The following is a 20,509-nucleotide window of genomic DNA, read 5'->3' as shown; positions in this document are numbered from 1 at the left end:
ATCTCCATTATACTTAGTTTTTCTTCTGGAGTTTTATCTTGTTTCTTCATTTGGAACATGTTTCTATGTCACCCTATATTGTGTGACTTGCTGTTTTTATTTCTGTGTATTTGGTAGGATTGTTTCATTTCCTGATCTCAGAGAAGTGGCCTTTTGTAGGAGATGTCCTATGTGTCCTAGAAACACATTCACCTCTGGTCACCAGAGATGTATGCATTAATGGTGCCCCCTGTTTGGGCTGTGTGGGTTCTTCTGTTATGGTGGGCTGCCTACTGTGGGTAGCCTGGTCAGTGTGGCTGGCCCTGTCCATTTCGTTGCCAGGCCCTGCCTTGTGAGGAGGCTTCCAGCCACTGGTGGGTGGGGCCGGGTCATGAGGAGACTGCAGAGCCCCATGGGGTCCTGGGGCTAGTGCCATCTGGCTGGTGGGCAAAGCCAGGTACCAGAGTCTCTGGCTACAGAGCCCTGGGGATCCCAGAGCTGGTGTCTGCCTGATGGTGGGTGGGGCCAGATATCAGGGCAGCTAGCTGAGGAGCCCAAGATATCCCAGAGCTGATGCTGGCCTGCTGGTGTGTGGGCCATGTCCTAGGTTCTCTGGCTGCAAGGCCAGGGGGTCTTGCAGCTACTTTTGTGTTGCTGGTAGGTTGGGCTGTGGCCCAGGGGGTCTCAGGGCTAGTGTCAGCTCACTGGTTGGTGGAGCTGAATTCCAGGCTCTCTGGCTTCAGAGCCTGAAGGGTCCCAGAGTTTGTGTCAGCCCACTGGTGTGCAGGGCTGGTTCCTGGGCCCTCTGGTGGACAGAGCCAGGTCCTGGTTTGGCGGGGCTGGGTCCCTGTGCTAATAAGCTGGAGTGAGGTTTGCAAAATGATGCTTGCCAGAACCAGTGTTCACATGGTAGAACAAACTCCCAGAAGGAGCTGCCACAAGTGTCTATGTCTCCAGGGTGAATTTCAGTTGCTCCTGCTTCTCTGGGAGGCTCTTCAAGATCAGCAGGTGTGTCTGACTCAGGATCCTTTCAAATTATTCCTTCTACCCTGTCTCCCAGGACATGTGAGATTTTGTGTGCACCCGTTAGTAGTGAAGTCTCTATTTACTACAGCCCTCTGGGACTCTTAAAATTAAGCACTGCTGGCCTTCAGAACCAAACATTCTGAGGTCTTTCTTCCCAGTGCAGACCCCCTGGGCTGAGGAGCCCTGTGTGGGGCTTAGACCCCTTGCTCCTTGGGGAGAACCTCTGCAGTTGTAATTATTCTCTTCCATGTGTGTTGCCCACCTGAGAGTATGCAGCTCCCCCCCTCCTTCCCATCTCGATGTTGTTCCTTCTTCCTGTCTTTAGTTGTAGAAGATCTTTTCTGCTAGTCTTCTAGCCTTTCTCATCAATAGTAACTGTGTAGATTGTTGTAATTTTGGTGTGCCCATGGGAGGAGGTGAGCTCAGGGTCTTCCTACTCCATCATCTTGGCCACTCCTCCCAGACCCACAGAGTTAAGGAGACAAGATGAGAGTCTTGGGAAACCAAGGCAGCTAGAGTTTGCAGGACAGAGTACTGGAGAAGAAAAAACTATAAAAAAGAACTCTGGAGATATGCAGAGGACTTGGGGAAAAGCATTTGAAAAAATAATGATTTAGGGCTTCCCTGGTGGTGCAGTGGTTGAGAGTCTGCCTGCCGATGCAGGGGACACAGGTTCGTGTCCTGTTCCGGGAAGATCCCACATGCCGTGGAGCGGCTAGGCCTGTGAGCCACGGCCGCTGAGGCTGCGCATCCGGAGACTGTGCTCCGCAACGGTAGAGGCCACAACAGTGAGAGGCCCGTGTACCACAAAAAAAAAAAGAAAGAAAGAAAAAGAAAAAATAATGATTTACAAATTTTCAAATTTGTTGAAAGTGTAAACCTACAGATTCAAGAAGTTGAAAGAACTGCAATGAATCACAAACAGAAGAAACATAAAGAAACTGTACCAAGGCACATCATGATCAAATTGCTTAAAACCAGTGATAAAGAGAAAATATTAAAAGCAACAAAAATTACAAAAAAGAAATCATTTCATACAGCAGATTTCTTGTCAGAAATCATGTAAGTGAGGAGATAGTAGAAACCATGCTTAAGTACTGAAGGAGAAAAAAACCTGTTAACCAAAATATCTTTCAAAGTAAAGATGTTTTCACATATATTAAAGCTAAAATTATCACCAGACAATTTTCACAGATGTGACAACTAAAAATCAAATAACAAGATGATAGATTTTAACTTTAGCCCACAAAATCACATTAAATGCAAGTGGTGTTAAATATGCTGTTTAAATGGAGATTTTTCAAAATGAATAAAAAGCAGGGCACAGCTATATGTTGCCTGCAAGAAGCATCCTTCAAATGTAAAGCCACATATATTTAGGTTAAAAGTAAAAAGATGGAAAAAAATTGGATTGACTGTATTAACATCAAAGTAGATATCAGAGCAAAGAATAATATAAGAGAGAAAGAAGTTTATTCCATAATAATAAAAGGGTCAGTTTGTCGAGAGGATATAGTAATTCTAAATATTCACATACTTAATAACAGAGCTTCCAAATATACCATGTAAAACTGATAGAATTACAAGGAAAAAATGACAAATTCACAATTACAGTTGGTAATTTAAAGACCTCTCTTTAATAACTGAAAGAAAAAGACCCAGAAAATCAGTAAGAATATAGAATATCTTTAAAATGTTATCATACAACTTGACCTAATTGAGATTTATAGAACACTTCGCCCAGCAACAGTAGAATATACATTTTTATCAAGTGCACGTGGAATATAGGCTAGTAAATTTAAAATGATTAAAGTCATACAGAACACGTCCTGTGACTACAATGGAATTAAATTAGAAATCAACAACAGAAAGATTGATGGAACATCCTCAAATATTTGGAAACTAAATAGCTTACTTTAAAATAATTCATAGGTCAAAAAAGAAATCAGTATGAAAATTTCAGAGTATTTTGAACTGAATGAAAATGAAAACACGATATAAAAAAATTTGAAAGATTCTGTTAAAGCAGTATTAAGTGGAAATTTAAAGAACTAAATGCCTATATTAAGAAATATATGATTGCATAAAAAGAAAAACAATTTTTAAACTCAAAATAAATAATAAATAAATGATAAAGAGGAGAACAGAAATTACTGAAATAGAAAGAAGGAAAACAATATAGAAAATCAGTGAAACCAAGATCCAGTTCTTTAAGAAGATCAATAAAAGTATCAACCTTTAGCCAGAATGATCGGGGAATAAAAGAAAGTAGATCCAAATTACCAATATGAGGAAAGAGAGAAATTACATCACTACAGGAAAGATCTTAAAAAGATAATAAGGAAATATCATACATGACTTTACATCAATAGATTTGCCAGTCGTGGTGAAATAGACAATTTTTTTTAAAAGACGCAAATTACCAAAATTCATTCAAGAAGAAATAGATTGCCTGAATATCTCTATGTCTATTAAAGAAGTTGAATTTATATTTAAAAATCTTCCCACAAAGAAAATTATAGTCCAAAGGTGGTTTTACTGGTAAATTTTCTCAAACATTTAAGGAAGAAAAAATACCAATTCTACACAAATTCTTTAAGAAAATTTAAAAGGAGGAAATGATTCCCAGCTTACTCTCTGAAGCCAATGTTATCCTGATACAAAAATGAAACAAAGATATTACAAGAAAAGAAAACTATCAACCAATGTTCCTTATGAACATTGATACAGACATTCTCAATACAATTTTAGCAAATCAAAAGGATAATACATCACAGTAAAGTGATAACTATCTGAGTAATGCAAGGTTGGTCTAATATTCAAGTCTCAATCAATGTAATTTATCATTAACAAACAAAAATAGAGTGATATTTTTCAATATCTCAATAGAAAAATAGCTTTGTCAAAATTCAATATCTATTTCTGATAAAAACTCCCAACAAAGGAGGAATAGAAGGGGGAACTTTCTCAACCTGATAAGGGCATCTACAGAAAAAAATACATAGCTAACCTCATACTTGTTTTAATTTATTGGGGCTTCCATTACAAAATCACAGACCAGATGGTTTAAATAGCAGAAATTTATTCTCTCACAGTTCTAGAGTCTGAAGTCTGAGATCAAGGTATTGGCAAGGTTGATTTCATTTTGACCCCTCTTTTCTTGCTTTTTAGATGTTCATCTTTCTCCTTTGTCTTCATATGATTTTTTTCCTCTGTATGTCTGGATTGCTGTATCCAAAATTTTCACTTCTTATAAGGACACCATTCATATTGGGTTAGGTCCCACCCTCAAGACCTCATTTTAACTTAATTACCTCTTTAATGACATCATATTTGAATATAATTACATTCTGAGATACTGGACTTTGGTACTTGGACATATGCATTTTGGGAGGACACAGTTCAGCTCATAAAAATACTTATGGTGAAAAACCAAATGTTTAGCCTTAAGATGAGAAGCAAAACAAGGATGTTCATTTTCACCACCTTTGTGTGTATATATACACTGTATCTGTATTTGTATCTATCTACCTGTCTATCTATTCGTCTGTCTATATCCAGTGAGTATAGTAAGGCAAGAAAAAGAACTTAAAGCCATTCTGATTTTAAAAAATAAGTAAAATTTCCTTTATTCAGAGATCCTTTATGTAGAAAATATAATGTTTTCTACAGAAGAACTATTCAAACTAGTTAAGTGTGTTCTATAAGTTTGCAGAATATATATACAAAATCAATATGCAATCAATACTTACAATCAGTACAATATATAAAATTAATATACAAAATTAATTCATATGTATAGTCAATATACTAGCAATGAACAATCAGAAATTAAAGCTTAATGAAATACCATTTATAATAACAGCAAAATATAAAACACTGAGGGATGAATATTTTTTAAAATATATGAAGGACGTGTGCATGGAAAATTACGGAACACTCCTGAGAGAAATTAGAAAAGACCTAAATAAATGGAAGGATAAAATGTTCATGAGCCTCAAGAGTCAATATTGTTAACATGTCAATTCTCCCCAGGTTGAGATTCAACACAGTCCCAATCAGAACCCCAGCAGGACTTTTTTGTAGCAATTGAATACCTGGTTCTAAAATTCATATGGAGGGGCTTCCCTGGTGGCACAGTGGTTGAGAGTCCGCCTGCCGATGCAGGGGACGCGGGTTCATGCCCCAGTCCGGGAGGATCCCACATGCCGTGGAGCGGCTGGGTCCATGAGCCATGGCCACTGAGCCTGCGTGTCCGGAGCCTGTGCTCCGCAGCGGGAGAGGCCACGGCAGTGAGAGGCCCACGTACCGCAAAAAAAATAAAATAAAATAAAATAATAAAAAATAAAATTCGTATGGAATGCAAATGACTTGTAATAACCCGAACAACTTTGACAAAGAAGAAGAAACTAGAGTCTAGTACTACCTGTTTTCAAGAATTACAGCTACAGTAATCAAGATGACGTAGTATTGTGTAAACGTAGACAAACTGATGAATGGAAAAGATTAGAGAGTTTAGAAATAGATCCCCATGTATATAGGAAAATATGCAGATAATTCAGTAGAGAAAGGGTAGTGTTTCAAAAAAATTACACTGAAAAAAGTGGTTATCCACCTGCAGAACAAAAAGCTTTGGACCATACTTTGCGTTGTATTCAGAATAGCTCAAAATTAATCAAAGACCTAATTTTAAAACCAAAAACTGTAAAACTTCTAGGAAACATATGAGAAAACCTTTGTGAATTTGAATTCGGCAAATTTTCCTTAGATATGATACCAAAAGTATAATCTATAAAAGGTCAAAAATGTATGACACGATTCGTAATTGGGTTTCATCCATGTTAAAAAGTTGTTTTTCAAAAGACAGTGTTTAGAGAATGAGAACACAAGTCACAGACTTGGAGAAAATATTTTCAAACAAGTACCTGATGAAAGACTTTTATCATAAATATAGAAAGTACTCATAAAACTCAATCACAGAAAAACAAACCAACTTTAAAAGTGAGCAAAAGAGTTAAGTGGGAATTTCTTCAAAGAAGAGATATGGATTGCAAATAAACACATGAAAAAATGATCAACATCATTGCTGATTAGGAAAATGCAAATTAAAACCACACTGAGGAGCTTCTGTGTACCTATTAGAAAGGCTAAAAATTTAAAAGCTAACCATTACAAGTTTTAGTGAGAATGTGGAATAACTGGATACATACATTTCTCATGGGAATGTAAAATATTACAGCCACTTTGGGAAAATAATTGACCAGTTTCTTAAAATATTAAATACACACTTACCATATGATCCAGCCATTCCTCTCCTAGGTATTTACTCAAGATAAATGAAAGCATATGTCCATACAAAGACTTGTACGTTCATAGCAGCTTTCTTTGTAAAAGCCCAAAACTGGAAACAACCCAAATACACATCAGCAGGTGAAAGGATATGTAATTAGAACACTATTCAACAATAAAAAGAGAATGAACCATTGATACATTATTTTGGATGAATTTCAAAATAATTATGCTAAATGAAATAAACTAGAGAAAAAAGTACCTATGATTCCATTTGCATGCAATTCTAGTAAATGAAACTAATGTGTAGTGACAGAAAACAGGTTGTCTGGGGAAGTGAGGAGTGGTGGTGGGGGGGGGGGGGTGTGCTGCAAAGGTCATGATGAAGCTTTGGGGATGAGGTATACATTAATTATCTTCCTTGTGAGGATGGTTTCACGGGAGTATCTATGTGTCAAAATCATACACTTCAAATATGTGCCATTATGTATTGTCTGTCAATCATACTTCAATAAAACTTTTTAAAATAGCACTTACTATGCTCAAAATCATGATAGGGTCTGTACGGGATACTGAATACTTGCTATGTTTTCCTTCTTAAAAAAATGTAGTTCAAAATAATAATACTAGAGAATACGATTGAATTGTTGCCTTTAAGGAGTTGACAGTTTTCCAAGAGATTAAGGCTGATTTTTGTATAAGAATTGGGAGAACTGGGTAGGAAAATCAATCCTTATGTTAATAAAATCCTGTTTTAAAAATTCAGAGGAAGGAAGAGTTATTTATGGTTGAAAGCAATAGCCGTATATTCATGACAGAGTTGACATTTCAACCACACCTTGAAAAATGGACTTTCAACAGAGAAAGATAAGAAACAATTCTAGCAACACAGAAGACAAAGAACAAAGGCAAAGCGTTGAGAGATGATGGAACGTGTTTTAGGGAATGGCAGTCAATGCAGTTAGAGTAGCAGGTTTGGAGTATGCAGGGTCCTGTGGAAGGTAAGCTTAGGAAGAGAAGGTGGGGCAGATGGGACTTGTAGACAAAGCCACTGCAATTCTGTTTCTTTGAATATTTCTTTGACTTCCACAAGCAGAACTACTCAGTCTTGACTTTGCATTCCCCTGATATTTTACCCCATATTCTATTACAACACCTGTTACATTTTATTGCATCATGTGTGTCTGGCTTCACCCATACGCACTCTCCTATTAGAAAGGACAACATTTGGCCCATTATAAATACTCGACAACACGTGCTGTTAACACTCTAAAAAACAGGAAAGTCTAGGAGTCTGTCATGATCAGAGTAGGCAGGTGGAATTTGAACTGCTCCTGTAAAAACTGAATAGGTTTTGGGTAAGATGGAGAGTAGAGAGAACAGCATTTCATAGAGAGAGGAGTGAGAATGTCCATAGTAAAGTGTGGAGGAGGGGTGGGGAGTGTATATTAAGAAGTACTGAGAATTGAGGTTTATAGGAAAACCAGTTTTTATTATTTGTTATTATTTAGCCCAAGTAAGAAAAGACATGTGCTATATTTTTTTATGTTTTTATATCTTTATTACAGTTTTGTCCAGCAGTAAATAGTATATAATGTTGTCTCTTGTGTATAAAATTTTTTAATAGATCTTTATTGGAACATAACTGCTTCACAATACTGTGTTAGCTTCTGTTGTACACCAAAGTGAATCAGCCATATGCATACATATGTCCCCATATCCCCTCCCTCTTGAGGCTCCCTTCCATCCTCCCTATCCCACCCCTCTAGGTCATCGCAAAGCACGGAGCTGATCTCCCTGTGCTATGCCGCTGCTTCCCACTAGCTAACTATTTTATGTTCGGTAGTGTACATGTGTTGATGCTACTCTCACTTCGCCCCAGCTTCCCCCTCCCATCCCGTGTCCTCAGGTCCATTCTCTATGTCTACATCTTTATTCCTGCCCTGCAACTAGGTTCATCAGTACCGTTTTTTTTTTTTTATTCCATATGTATGCGTTAGCATACAGTATTTGTTTTTCTCTTTCTGACTTACTTCACTCTGTATGACAGACTCTAGGTCCATCCACCTCACTACAAATAACTCAGTTTTGTTTCTTTTTATGGCTGAGTAATATTGCATTGTATATATGTGCCACGTCTTCTTTATCCATTCATCTGCCGATGGACATTTAGGTTGGTTCCATGTTCTGGCTATTGTAAATAGTGCTGCAGTGAATACTGTGCTACATGTCTCTTTTTGAATTATGGTTTTCTCAAGATATATGCCCAGTAATGAGATTGCTGGGTCATACAGTAGTTCTATTTTCAGTTTTTTAAAAAACCTACATACTGTTTTCTATTGTGGCTGTATCAATTTACATTCCCACCAACAGTGCAGGAGGGTTCCCTTTTCACCACACGCTTTCCAGTATTTATTGTTTCTAGCTTTTTTGATAATGGCCATTCTGACCAGCGTGAGGTGATACCTCATTGTAGTTTTGATTTGCATTTCTCTAATAATTAGTGATGTTGAGCATCTTTTCATGTGCCTCTTGGCCATCTGTATGTCTTCCTTGGTGAAATGTCTATTTAGGTCTTCTGCCCATTTTTTAATTGGATTATTTGTCTTTTTGATATTGAGCTCCATGAGCTGTTTGTATATTTTGGAGATTAATCCTTTGTCTGTTGTTTCATTTGCAAATATTTTATCCCATTCTGAAGCTTGTCTTTTTGTCTTGTTTATGGTTTCCTTTGCTGTGCAAAAGCTTTTAAGTTTAATTAAGTTCCATTTGTTTATTTTGTTTTTATTTCCATTTTTCTAGGAGGTGGGTCAAAAAAGATCTTGCTGTGGTTTATGTCAAACAGTGTTTTTCCTATGTTTTCCTCTAAGAGTTTTATAGTGTCTGGTCTTACATTTAGGTCTTTAATCCATTTGGAGTTTATTTTTGTGTATGGTGTTTGGTAGTGTTCTAATTTCATTCTTTTACATGTAGCTGTCCAGTTTTCCCACCACCACTTATTAAACAGGCTGTCTTTTCTCCATTGTATGTCCTTGCCTCCTTTGTCGTAAATTAGGTGACCATAGGTGCGTGGGTTTATCTCTGGGCATTCTGCCCTGTACCATTGATCTATATTTCTGTTTTTGTGCCAGACCATACTGTTTTGATTACTGTAGCTTCGTGGTATAGTTTGATATCAGGGAGCCTGATTCCTCCAACTCCATTTTTCTTTCTCAAGATTTTGTTGGCTATTTGGGGTCTTTTGTGTTTCAATACGAATTGTAAAATTTTTTGTTCTAATTCTGTGGAGAATACCATTGGTAGTTTGATAAGGATTGCATTGAATCTGTAGATTGCTTTGGGTAGTATCATCATTTTTACAATATTAATTCTTCCCATCCAAGAACATGGTATATTTCTCCATCTGTTTATGTCATCTTTGATTTCTTTCATCAGTGCTTTATAGTTTTCTTAGTACAAGTCTTTCACCTCCTTAGGCAGGTTTATTCCTAGGTATTTTATTCTTTTTGTTGCAATGGTAAATGGGATTGTTTCCTTAATTTCTCTTTCTGAGCTTTTGTTGTTGGTGTATGGGAATGCCAGAGATTTCTGTGCATTAATTTTGTATCCTGCAACCTTACCAAATTCATTGATTAGTTCTTGTAGTTTTCTGGTGTCACCTTTAGGATTTTTTATGTATAGTATCATGTCATCAGCAAACAGTGACAGTTTTACTTCTTCTTTTCCAATTTGTATCCCTTTTATTTCTTTTTCTTCTCTGATTGCCATGGCTAGGACTTCCAAAACTATGTTGAATAGGAGTGGTGAGATTGGACATCCTTGTCTTGTTCCTGATCTTAGTGGAAGTGCTTTCAGTTTTTCACCATTGAGTATGATGCTTGCTCTGGGTTTGTCATAAATGGTCTTTATTATGTTGAGGTAGGTTGCCTCTCTGTTCATTTTCTGGAGAGTTTTTATCATAAATGGTGTTGAATTTTGTCAAAAGCTTTTCCTGCATCTGTTGAGATGATCATATGGTTTTTTTTCCTTAATTTGTTAATGTGGTATATCACATTGATTGATTTGTGTATATTGAAGAAACCTTGCATCCCTGGGATAAATCCCACTTGATCATGGTGTGTGATCCTTTTAATGTGTTGTTGGATTCTGTTTTCTAGTGTTTTTTTCAGGAGTTTTGCATCTATGTTCATCAGTGATATTGGTCTATAATTTTCTTTTTTTGTGACATCATTTTCTGGTTTTGGTATCAGGGTGATGGTGGCTTCCTAGAATGAATTTGGGAGTGTTTCTCCCTCTGCAATTGTTTGGAAGAGTTTGAGAAGGATCAGTGTTAGCTGTTCTCTAAATGTTTGATAGAATTCGCCTGTGAAGCCATCTGGTTCTGGATCTTTGTTTGTTGGAAGATTTTTAAATAAGATTTCAATTTCATTACTTATGATAGGTCTGTTAATATTTTCTAAGTCTTCCTGGTTCAGTCTTGGAAAATTGTACCTTTCCAAGAATTTGTCCATTTCTTCATGGTTGTCCATTTTATTGGCATATAGTTGTTTCTAATAGTCTCTTATAATCCTTTGTATTTCTGTGGTGTCAGTTGTGATTTCTCCATTTTAATTTCTAATTTTATTGATTTGAGCCTTCTCCCTGTTTTTCTTGATGAGTCTGGCTAAAGCTTTATTAATTTTGCTTATGTTCTCAAAGAACCAGCTTTTAGTGTTATTGATGTTTGCTATTGTTGTCTTTCTTTCTATTTCATTTATTTCTGCTCTGATCTTTCTGATTTCTTTCCTTGTCCTGACTTTGGGTTTTCTTTGTTCGTCTTTCTCTACTTGTTTTAAGTGTAGGGTTGCATTGTTTATTTGAGATTTTTCTTGTTTCTTGTTGTGAGATTGAATTGCTATAAACTTCCCTCAGAACTGCTTTTGCTGCATCTTATAGGTTTTGGGTCGTCCTGTTTTCGTTGTCATTTGTTTCTATATATTTTTTATTCTTTGATTTCTTCAGTGATCTCTTGGTTATTTAGTAGTGCACTGTTTAGCCTCCATGTATTTGTGTTTTTTACAGTTATTTTCCTGCAGTTAATTTCCAGTCTCATAGTGTTGTGGTCAAAAAAGGTATTTGATACAATATCAGTTTTCTTAAATTTTCCAAGGCTTGATTTGTGACCCAAGATGTGATCTATCCTGAAAAATGTTCCATGTGCACTTGAGAAGAAAGTGCATTCTGCCACTTTCGGGTAGAACGTCCTGTAAATATCAATTAAGTCTATCTGGTCTATTGTGTCATTTAAAGCTTGTGTTTCCTTATTTATTTTCATTTTGGATGATCTGTCCATTGATGAAAGTGGGGTGTTAAAGTCCCGTAAGTCCCGTATTACTGTGTTACTGTCGATTTCTCCTTTCGTGGTTGTTAGCATTTGCCTTATGTATTGAGGTGCTCCTATGTTGGGTGCATAAACATTTATAATTGTTATATCTTCTTGGATTGATCCATTGATCATTATGTAGTGTCCTTCCTTGTCTCTTGTAACATTCTTTATTTTAAAGTCTATTTTTATCTAATATGAGTATTGCTACTCCAGCTTTTTTTGATTTCCATTTGCATGGAAAATATCGTTTTCCATTCCCTCACTTTCAGTCTGTATATGTCCCTAGGTCTGAAGTGGGTCTCTTGTAGACAGCATATATATGGGTGTTGTTTTTGTATCCATTCAGCCAGTCTGTGTCTTTTGGTTGGGGCATTTAATCTATTTACATTCAAGGTTATTGTCAATATGTATGTTCCTATTACCATTTTCTTAATTTTGGGGGGTTTGTTTTTGTGGGTCTTTTTCTTCTCTTGTGTTTCCCGCCTAGAGAGTTTTCTTTAGCATTTCTTGTAAAGCTCGTTTGGTGGTGCGGAATTCTCTTAGCTTTTGCTTGTCTGAAAAGCTTTCGATTTCTCCATCGAATCTGAATGAGATCCTTGCTGGGTAGAGTAATCTTGGATGTAGGTTTTTCTCTTTCATCACTTGAAGTACATCCTGCCTCTCGCTTCTGGCCTGCAGAGTTTCTGCTGAAAAATCAGCTGATAACCTTATGGGGATTCCTTGGTATATTATTTTTTGTTTTTCCCTTGCTGCTTTTAATATTTTTTCTTTGAATTTAATTTTTGTTGGTTTCATTAATATGTGTCTTGGTGTGTTTTTCCTAGGGTTTATCCTGTATGGGACTCTCTGTGCTTCTTGGACTTGGGTGACTATTTCCTTTCCCATGTTAGGGATGTTTTTGACTATAATCTCTTCAAATATTTTCTCAGACCCCTTCTTTTTCTCTTCTTCTTCTGGGACCCCTGTAATTTGAATGTTGGTGCATTTAGTGTTGTCCCAGAGGTCTCTGAGATTGTCTTCAGTTCTTTTCATTCTTTTTTCTTTATTCTGCTCCTTAGGAGTTACTTCCAGTATTTTGTCTTCCAGCTCACTTATTCATTCTTTTGCCTGAGTTATTCTGTTATTGATTCCTTCTAATGTATTTTTCATTTCAGTTATTGTGTTGTTCATCTCTGTTTGTTTGTTCTTTAGTTCTTCTAGATCATTGTTAAACATTTCTTGTATTTTCTCAATTCGTGCCTCCATCTATTTCTGAGATGCTGGATTATCTTTACTGCCATTACTCTGAATTCTTTTTCAGGTAGACTGCCTATTTCGTCTTCAGTTATTTGTTCTTGTAGGTTTTTAACTTGCTCCTTCTCCTTCATCTGTGACATAATTTTTTGTCGTGTCTTTTTTTTTTTTTTTATGAGTGTGATTATGTTCCTGTCTTACTGGTTGTTTGGCCTGAGGCTTCCAACACTGGAGTTTGTAGCCTGTTGGGTAGAGCTGGGTCTTCATGCTGAGATGAGGACCTCCATGAGACCTCCCTCCAATGAATATTCCGTGGGGTCTGAGGTTCTCTGTTAGTCTAGTGGTTCAAACTTGGAGCTACCACCCCGCCTGACCCCTGGCTCATGAACCAAGATCCTGTAAGCCACATGGGGTGGAAAAAGAAAAAAAGAACAATAACAAAGTTAAAAAAATATATTAGACTAGGAAACTAACAGGTATGTTAGAAAGAATATAAAAGTAAAACTATAGATGAATCAACAACTGGAAGGTATAACAGTATCACAATAGTAAAAAAAGAGGAGGAGGGAAAAGAAAAAAAATTGGGGGGGGGGGCCCTTGGCTGTGGAGGGTGGGGCCTAAGCAAGGGTGAGGTTTGGGCCTGGGCAGGGCCTATGCTTCGGACCCACAGGGCTGGAAGAGGCCCTGGGGGCTGTGAGGGGTGGGGCTTAGGCTCAATGGAACAGAAGGAGCCCAGGCTTGCCCCTCACCCCTGGTCTCAGAGGGTGGGAGACTTCACCTGGGAGCCCAGCAGGCTTCCTGGGCTCAACTGGGTGGGGCAAATGCCCTCCTCTCTGTTCCTGACCCTCCAGTCCAGAGGGCCTCTTCCACCTGCCTCTCCTGTTCTCCCCTTGGCCTCCTTCCCATGCCCCCAGGACCAATGCGGCTGGGCGCAGTGGGGGGTCTTGGAGGGCAGGGGACTGGCCTGGGAGCTCAACAGGCTCTCTGGGCCCAAGTGGATGGGGGAAACGCCTTCTGCTCCTCTCCCGCTCCTCTGGGTGGGCCCCTCCCGCCTGCCTCTCCTGATCTCTCTTGGTCTCCCTCTTATGCCCCCAAGACCCACATGGCCTGCACAGGACTTTGGAGGGGGTGTACCAGCCTGGGAATTCAGCAGGCTCCCTGGGCCCGAGTGGGCGGGGCGATTGCCCTCCACTCCTCTCCCTCTTCTGGATGGCTCCACATGCCTGCCTCTCCTGATCTCCCCGGCCTCAGGGATGCTGATCCTGTCTGGCTTCCACTTCTTCTCCCCACCTCAGTCCCCCCACATCCTATTGGTTCACTTGGGGGTTCCTCCCGTCTCCTTGGGTGTCAGGGTACCCCACCAGCGGCCGGCTCGCACCCTAGTTGTGGAGAGACGCTAACTCTGCCCCATATACATATATATATATATATATGTATATATATATATATATATACTTTTTTTTTTTTTTTTTTCGGTGCGTGGGCTTCTCACTGTTTTGGCTTCTCCCATTGCGGAGCACAGGCTCCAGACGCACAGGTTCAGCGGCCATGGCTCACAGGCCTAGCCACTCCGCAGCATGTGAGATCTTCCCAGACCGGGGCACGAACCCATGTCCCCTGCATTGGCAGGTGGACTCTCAACCACTGCGCCACCAGGGAAGCCCTGCCCCGTATATATTTTAAATGAAAAAAAAATTAGGTATTTCCTCCCTTGGTTATTATAGTAGAGCTCTAATCAACCAGAAGAAGAAAGAATTTTACAAGTTGTTAACAAAATATATCAGATACTCTCTTCTGGAAATATATATATATTTTTTTTTTTGGTTAAGACGTACATATATTATATCAATGTAGAATTAAGAGTAGTATTATATTTGCCACGGGCATTATGTTCTATTGCCATTGTGAACCTGTGGTGGCCCATGGGTTAAAAAAGATTGAGAAACAATGAACCAGAATTTTGGCACTTTGAGGCAGGGCTTACGCTGGATGTAGCTTGGTGGGCAGCAGTGTGATGTTCTAGAAAGAACGCTGGCCTCTCAAATCAGAACACCAGGATTTGAATCCCACTTTAAAATTTGTTCAGTGACCCTTGAACAAGTTAGTTCCCCTATCAGACCTTCTTTCATCTTTAATTAAATTGGGATAAAATAATAATGACTTCACATCATTAATATGTGGCGCGTCTGCACGCACACACATGGACAACAAAAAAAACCAAGAAAACATGTAGCACCATGCTGGTACATGGTACACAATTTTCCACCATAACATTCTTCATCTTGCATAGGTGGCATAATGCTCTGTAGATAGTAGGTATGCCAACACTTGCTTACTGAATGAATCAACACATGAATGACTGAGAACCATTGAAAAATTCCTTGCTTTCTGTTATGGTGTTCAACTTAGTGTATCGAGAGAACTGACTGAAAATAACCTTTTTCCTGATCATCTCTAGGTTTGAGTAAAAAAGCAACGGTAAAACTTCCTCTCTTCCTTGGTTATGTACCTTAAGAATATGTGAACTAAATATGCTAGGAGATCTTATTTTAATTTACTTTAACCATTTAATTTATATTTTAATTCAGTTTAATTTTAGATAGGCCCCATGACACATAATCTCTGGTTCTCCAAGTATTCTTAGCTCATCCCTGTTGTAGTAATGTGTATTGAGAGCTCAGCCTTGTCTTGCTTACCAGCCTTCTTCCATACAGAGAGAAGCATTTCTCATATTTTAGAGAACATTCTGGAAGAATGTTCATAGTTTACAAAAGTAGGTATGTAACTGGTCTTATGATTTAGAAAAAGAGATTAAAACGTAATAAAATATGAAGAAGCCATATCTTAAAAATGGAATTTTGGATGTTAAAACTGTATTCTGGAAATAAATATAGTTTTAAGCAATAACTTGTACTAATTTGCTTCAAAGAAAAAATATTGAAAAGAATAAGAGTTATTATTTAAATTAGCATACCATTTATAAATAGTTTCATAGTTAAAACTAAACACATTCAATTACAGTTTGGATTACACTATTGTTTTACCTAGCAAATCAATCAGGTTGATTCGTACAAAACTAGGAAATAAATTCAACACAATCCATATTATAGAATCTGAATTAGAGAGGCTCAAATTTATTATAAGTACACATATAAAGACTTTATGAAAAGATGCCACTTTGTGCAAATAAAAAGCATAAAATGTTAAAATTATTCTTTTTGTTTTTTGGATTTTTTTGTTTGGCTGAATCTCACAGTTCTGTGTTTCTAAGGTCTTTTAAGGCATAGTTTTCAGTTGTTTAGTGTTCATTGTTAGTGTTTTGGTGAAGGTGTTCAATGAATTTTTGTGAAATTTAGGAAGTTTAAATGTATGACCTATAATATATTACAATTCAGAAGTTTGAAGCTAAAATCTAGGGAAATCTAGGTGTGTTTTTAAAATAAGCTCTAATAATTCAAAAGCTATTTGTGATACATTCTGGAAAGGCAAATTTGTTGGCTTTATTTTTTCCAGGGAGCTAATTTGTACCAGATTGTTAGGATATAACCAGACATACATTTCTAGTGTCTGCTTTTTTTTTTTTAATTGTGTGTTACAAATACTCCAAAACTAGAGTTAAAATAAACAAAAAGTTGAGTCAGGAATACTTCTCATTTAAAAAATAATCCTGGAATTTTGGAGTAGAAAGAGACTTTAGAGTTTATTTTTTCCAACTTCCTCCTCCTACTAATGAGGGAATTAGTCCCAGAAGGGTAAACTGACTTGTTTAGAGTCCATAGCTTGAAAAAGAAAAAAAAAAGGGAAAAGGTTTCCTTTTCTTCTATACTTGGTACAGCAAGTACTCAATAAATAATTACCAAGAGGGAAGTCAGCATGGCATGAGATATGTATTATTGTGAATTTATTAATTAGCATTTTGGTTCTTCTGTAATTGACTAAGGAGACTGGTTAAGGTAAGTTTTTCCCCATGAAATAGAGATGCTGGGAGCATGCAAGTTCTTATCCCAGATCCTGACATTCGCCACAATGATGCCATCCTGGGAACACTCCTGGGCAGAAATTTTCAAGACGATTTAACGTACACACCTTTGAAATAAAAGGTTTGGGGAGGGGTATATTTCATTTGAAAATAAAAACAATATTCTGATTTGATTTTGAGCACAGTATTCATTTTTTAAAATCCAAGAAACATTAATGAAACATTAATGACATTTGCATTTCCTTTTTAGAAGTTGAGAGATTTTGAGGCCTAAGTCAGCTAGTCTGTTGTTTTGGAATCAATCATTCTTTCTTTCAACAATTATTTATTGAACATTTCAGGCATATTCCAGGCATAGTGGTAGTTTATTAAAACATTAAGTTAAAAAGACTTGGTCTGTGTCTGAAAGAGGAAGGGAATTTATTCCTTGAGAGGTTACAGTCCACTATTATTGCTCCAAATTTTCCCTTGCCATCTATACTTTCCATTATAAAATTTGACATAGTAGTCATATAGTAGAGAAAATGATAGATAGAAATCACAGGAGTGTTTCACTGCATTTATTTATCCATTTATTCAACAAGTATTTATTGAGTACCTCCAATAGAGACTTTGAGAGTACCTACTGTGTTCCAGACACTGGGCTGTGTGAGTGTGGGGTATACCAGTGAGTAAAACATTAAGTGATCCTGCCTTCATAGGGATTACATTCTAGTGGGTGACACTAACAATGACCAAGAAACATAAGAAATAAACAAATGACAGAGCATGTTAGAAAATGACAAGCACTGTTTAAAAAAGAAACAGAAAGGTAGAGTAGGGAGATCACGTATGTGGGAAGGAGAGAAGAAAAGAGGGTGTAATTTTAAATAGTGTGGTCAAGAAAGGTCCCATTGTGAAGGTTACTTTTGAAGAAAGACTTGAGGGTAGTCGAAATAAAAATCCAAGAATTAGGGTAACCATAGGGTTTGAAATTTTACATTTATTTTAAGTCTATTTTGTTATATGTGTACTTCCTGACCAGAGGATGCAGATGATGGTAGCCTCAGAGCTTTTTTTCTTCTCTTTCTTTTCTCTCCTATTAGCTTTGACTTACACAAGGAATGGTATTTCCACTCTATTTTCTCTTTTGTACTTAACTAAAATAAATGTATTTCATATGATTTTTGTCCATCTGTAAGAACAGAGTTTACTTTGAGAATTTCCTCTTGACAGTCCGATGCAGTGTGTAGCATAATTTCATATAATTCATTGTTTCTTATAAACATAAAAATCCATGTATTGCCATTTTTAGAGTGACTTAGTCATCTCATTTTGGGCAACAAATCAAATTCTTTTCCCTTTGAGTCATTGAATCGTCGATTCAGATAAGAAAATGTTTTATTTTCTTAATATTCTTGAATGACTTTAACATGATTTTAAAATAAAAGTATTTGTTTCTTACAGATTGTATTTCTGGCATCTGCATATGCAAGTCCCCAACTCACGGAGGAGAGCTGTTCAGCCGTGGCTGCTGTCATACATTACCTGTATCTTTGCCAGTTTAGCTGGATGCTCATCCAGGTTGGTACCTCCTTTCCTCCCTCTGCCCCCTTCAGCTTTCCAATGTGTCTGGATGGAGTGGCCTTTATATCTGATATTCTTTATACTGAAATGGAAGTAATTCCATATATCCGTCACTGCATTCCCAGGAGATCAATGCAAGAAAAACCTTATAAGCTGTACAACATTAGAAAGTGTAGTGAATTTGAGGAAATGAAAAGAAATCTAGTAGAGTTGGAAATAAGAGAATAGTAGGAGATGAGGCCCTATAAGGCACAGTAAGAAATTTTAACTTTTTTTCTATGAGAAGTCATAGAATTATTTTTAAGCAAGAGAGTGACATGATGAGATTTGGATTTTAGAAGGAACTCCCTGTTTGTAGTGAATTGAGTTCAGCAAAGAGTTGACATGGGAGCCAATTAAGTAGCTTTAGCTGTATTCAGGGGAAAGAACGTGGTGGTGTGAACCAAAGGGAGCAGAAGAGACAAAGGGAAGTGAACAGCTTCTAAGAATTGTTTTTTTAAACTAGAACTATAGGATGTAGAGATTGGTTATAAAGAACGCAGAAGGTGGAACCAAGGATGTCACCCAAGTTTCTGGCATGAATGAATGGGTAGATAGTGGTGCCTTGAACTAAAATAATGATCCCTGGAGACTGGGAGATGATGGGTTATTTTTAAGGACATGCTGAGTGTGAAGTTCTTGTGAGATCTCCAATGGAGACTCAGGGAGAAGTGGAATATGCAGAGCTAAATCCCAGAACAGAGGTCCATGCTAGAGAAATACATTAGACAATTACTGACTTAGAGTTGGAAAATGGAGCCATTGCTTTGGAAGAGATCACTTTGGGAGAGGGTACAGAGTGAAACCCAAAGAGCTCTAGCATACTCTCCTGAGGAACTAGTAAGGGCTGGGGAGAGATTTGAACTCTCCTTTTCTGATTAAAGTCCCAAATTCTCTCTATTGTCTAATGCTGATTTGCTTGATAAAGAGGGTGATGTGAGAGTTGGATCCACTTAAGCACTATTAATTTCACTAATTCAATAGCTCAACTAAGATGCTGCCTTCGAAAGTGATTTCTGCATGGTGGTATTGTTCCATCTTTCACGTGATAGAAATAGTTTCATATGTGTTTCTGAGTACGCAGGTGAAGTATACTATGTAAACAGATGCATTCAGGCTCTTGCATATTCTATTCTCTTGTTGAATAAGAAGGATGTGGGATGTCTACCATCTGGCAATATTGGAGGAAGGTGAGGTGATACTATTAGTAGAGAATACCATACAGATTCAAGGAAGGGATCTTTTCCCAAGTATCATATTATAGTTGTCTCTGAAGCAGAAGAAAACTGAACTGTTTAGTTAATAGAACTACTTGGAACAATTGGAGGCCTGCATCTGGGTTTGAATTCTGGCTCTGTTATTATCTTTGTAACCTTAATCAAGTTATTGACTCTCTCCAAGGTTTATTTCTAAATCTGCATATGGAGATAATAATTCCTACCTCATAGAATTATTGTCTTATAGCTCTTTGAGCAGCTCTAATTATGGAAAATTTATGGTGTTCTCCAGTCCCCCACCAAACAATTAAAAAATAAATCTAAACCATACAACATAAAATAAATACTTGCTGAAATTACAATAGCATTTGCAAGATTCTCTGACTCCCTTTAGTAGTTTATCTAAGTTGAACTTTTTATGTGTGCCCTGTGTATGTTGTCATTTATCTTCCTGAACTGAGGTCCATAGCGGTTTGCTGAAGGTCTTTGTCCATGTCCCTGACCTATTCAGTTCTTGATGAATGATCTGGATGAAAACACAGGGAGCTGTCTTATCAGGTATGCAATGATACAGAGCTGAAACAAGCTAAAACAGCAAGCTGCCTGTGTTAAGAGTACAGGTAGAACAAATATAGAAAACCTGTACTGCGACAGCTTGAAAATGAGAGTGCAAGAGGCATAATCTGATGGGGGTTAATGTAAACAACTTGAAATTTTAATTTAACCCAAACTCAGTAGCAATCAAATGTGTGACCAGATTACTTAAACCATAGCAACTACGGTAACTACAAAAACAACACAGACCGGGGTTACATT

At 37.4% G+C, this 20,509-nt stretch overlaps 1 protein-coding gene across 1 annotated transcript in view; it reads left to right on the top strand.

Annotated features, from left to right (window-relative positions):
* ADGRV1 (adhesion G protein-coupled receptor V1) overlaps positions 1–20,509 on the top strand; it is a 524,493-nt gene that overhangs the window by 334,125 nt on the left and 169,859 nt on the right. The window contains exon 83 of the mRNA XM_004263660.2: positions 18,318–18,434. Within this exon, the coding sequence (XP_004263708.1) occupies positions 18,318–18,434 (117 nt within the window). The remainder of the gene's footprint in view (positions 1–18,317; positions 18,435–20,509) is intronic.

The sequence above is a fragment of the Orcinus orca genome, chromosome 3 (genome assembly GCF_937001465.1).
Source record: "Orcinus orca chromosome 3, mOrcOrc1.1, whole genome shotgun sequence".
NCBI classification, from domain to species: domain Eukaryota; kingdom Metazoa; phylum Chordata; class Mammalia; order Artiodactyla; family Delphinidae; genus Orcinus; species Orcinus orca.
The sequence above is the reverse complement of the archived record's forward strand: the minus strand, read 5'-3'. Positions and strand labels throughout refer to the sequence as shown.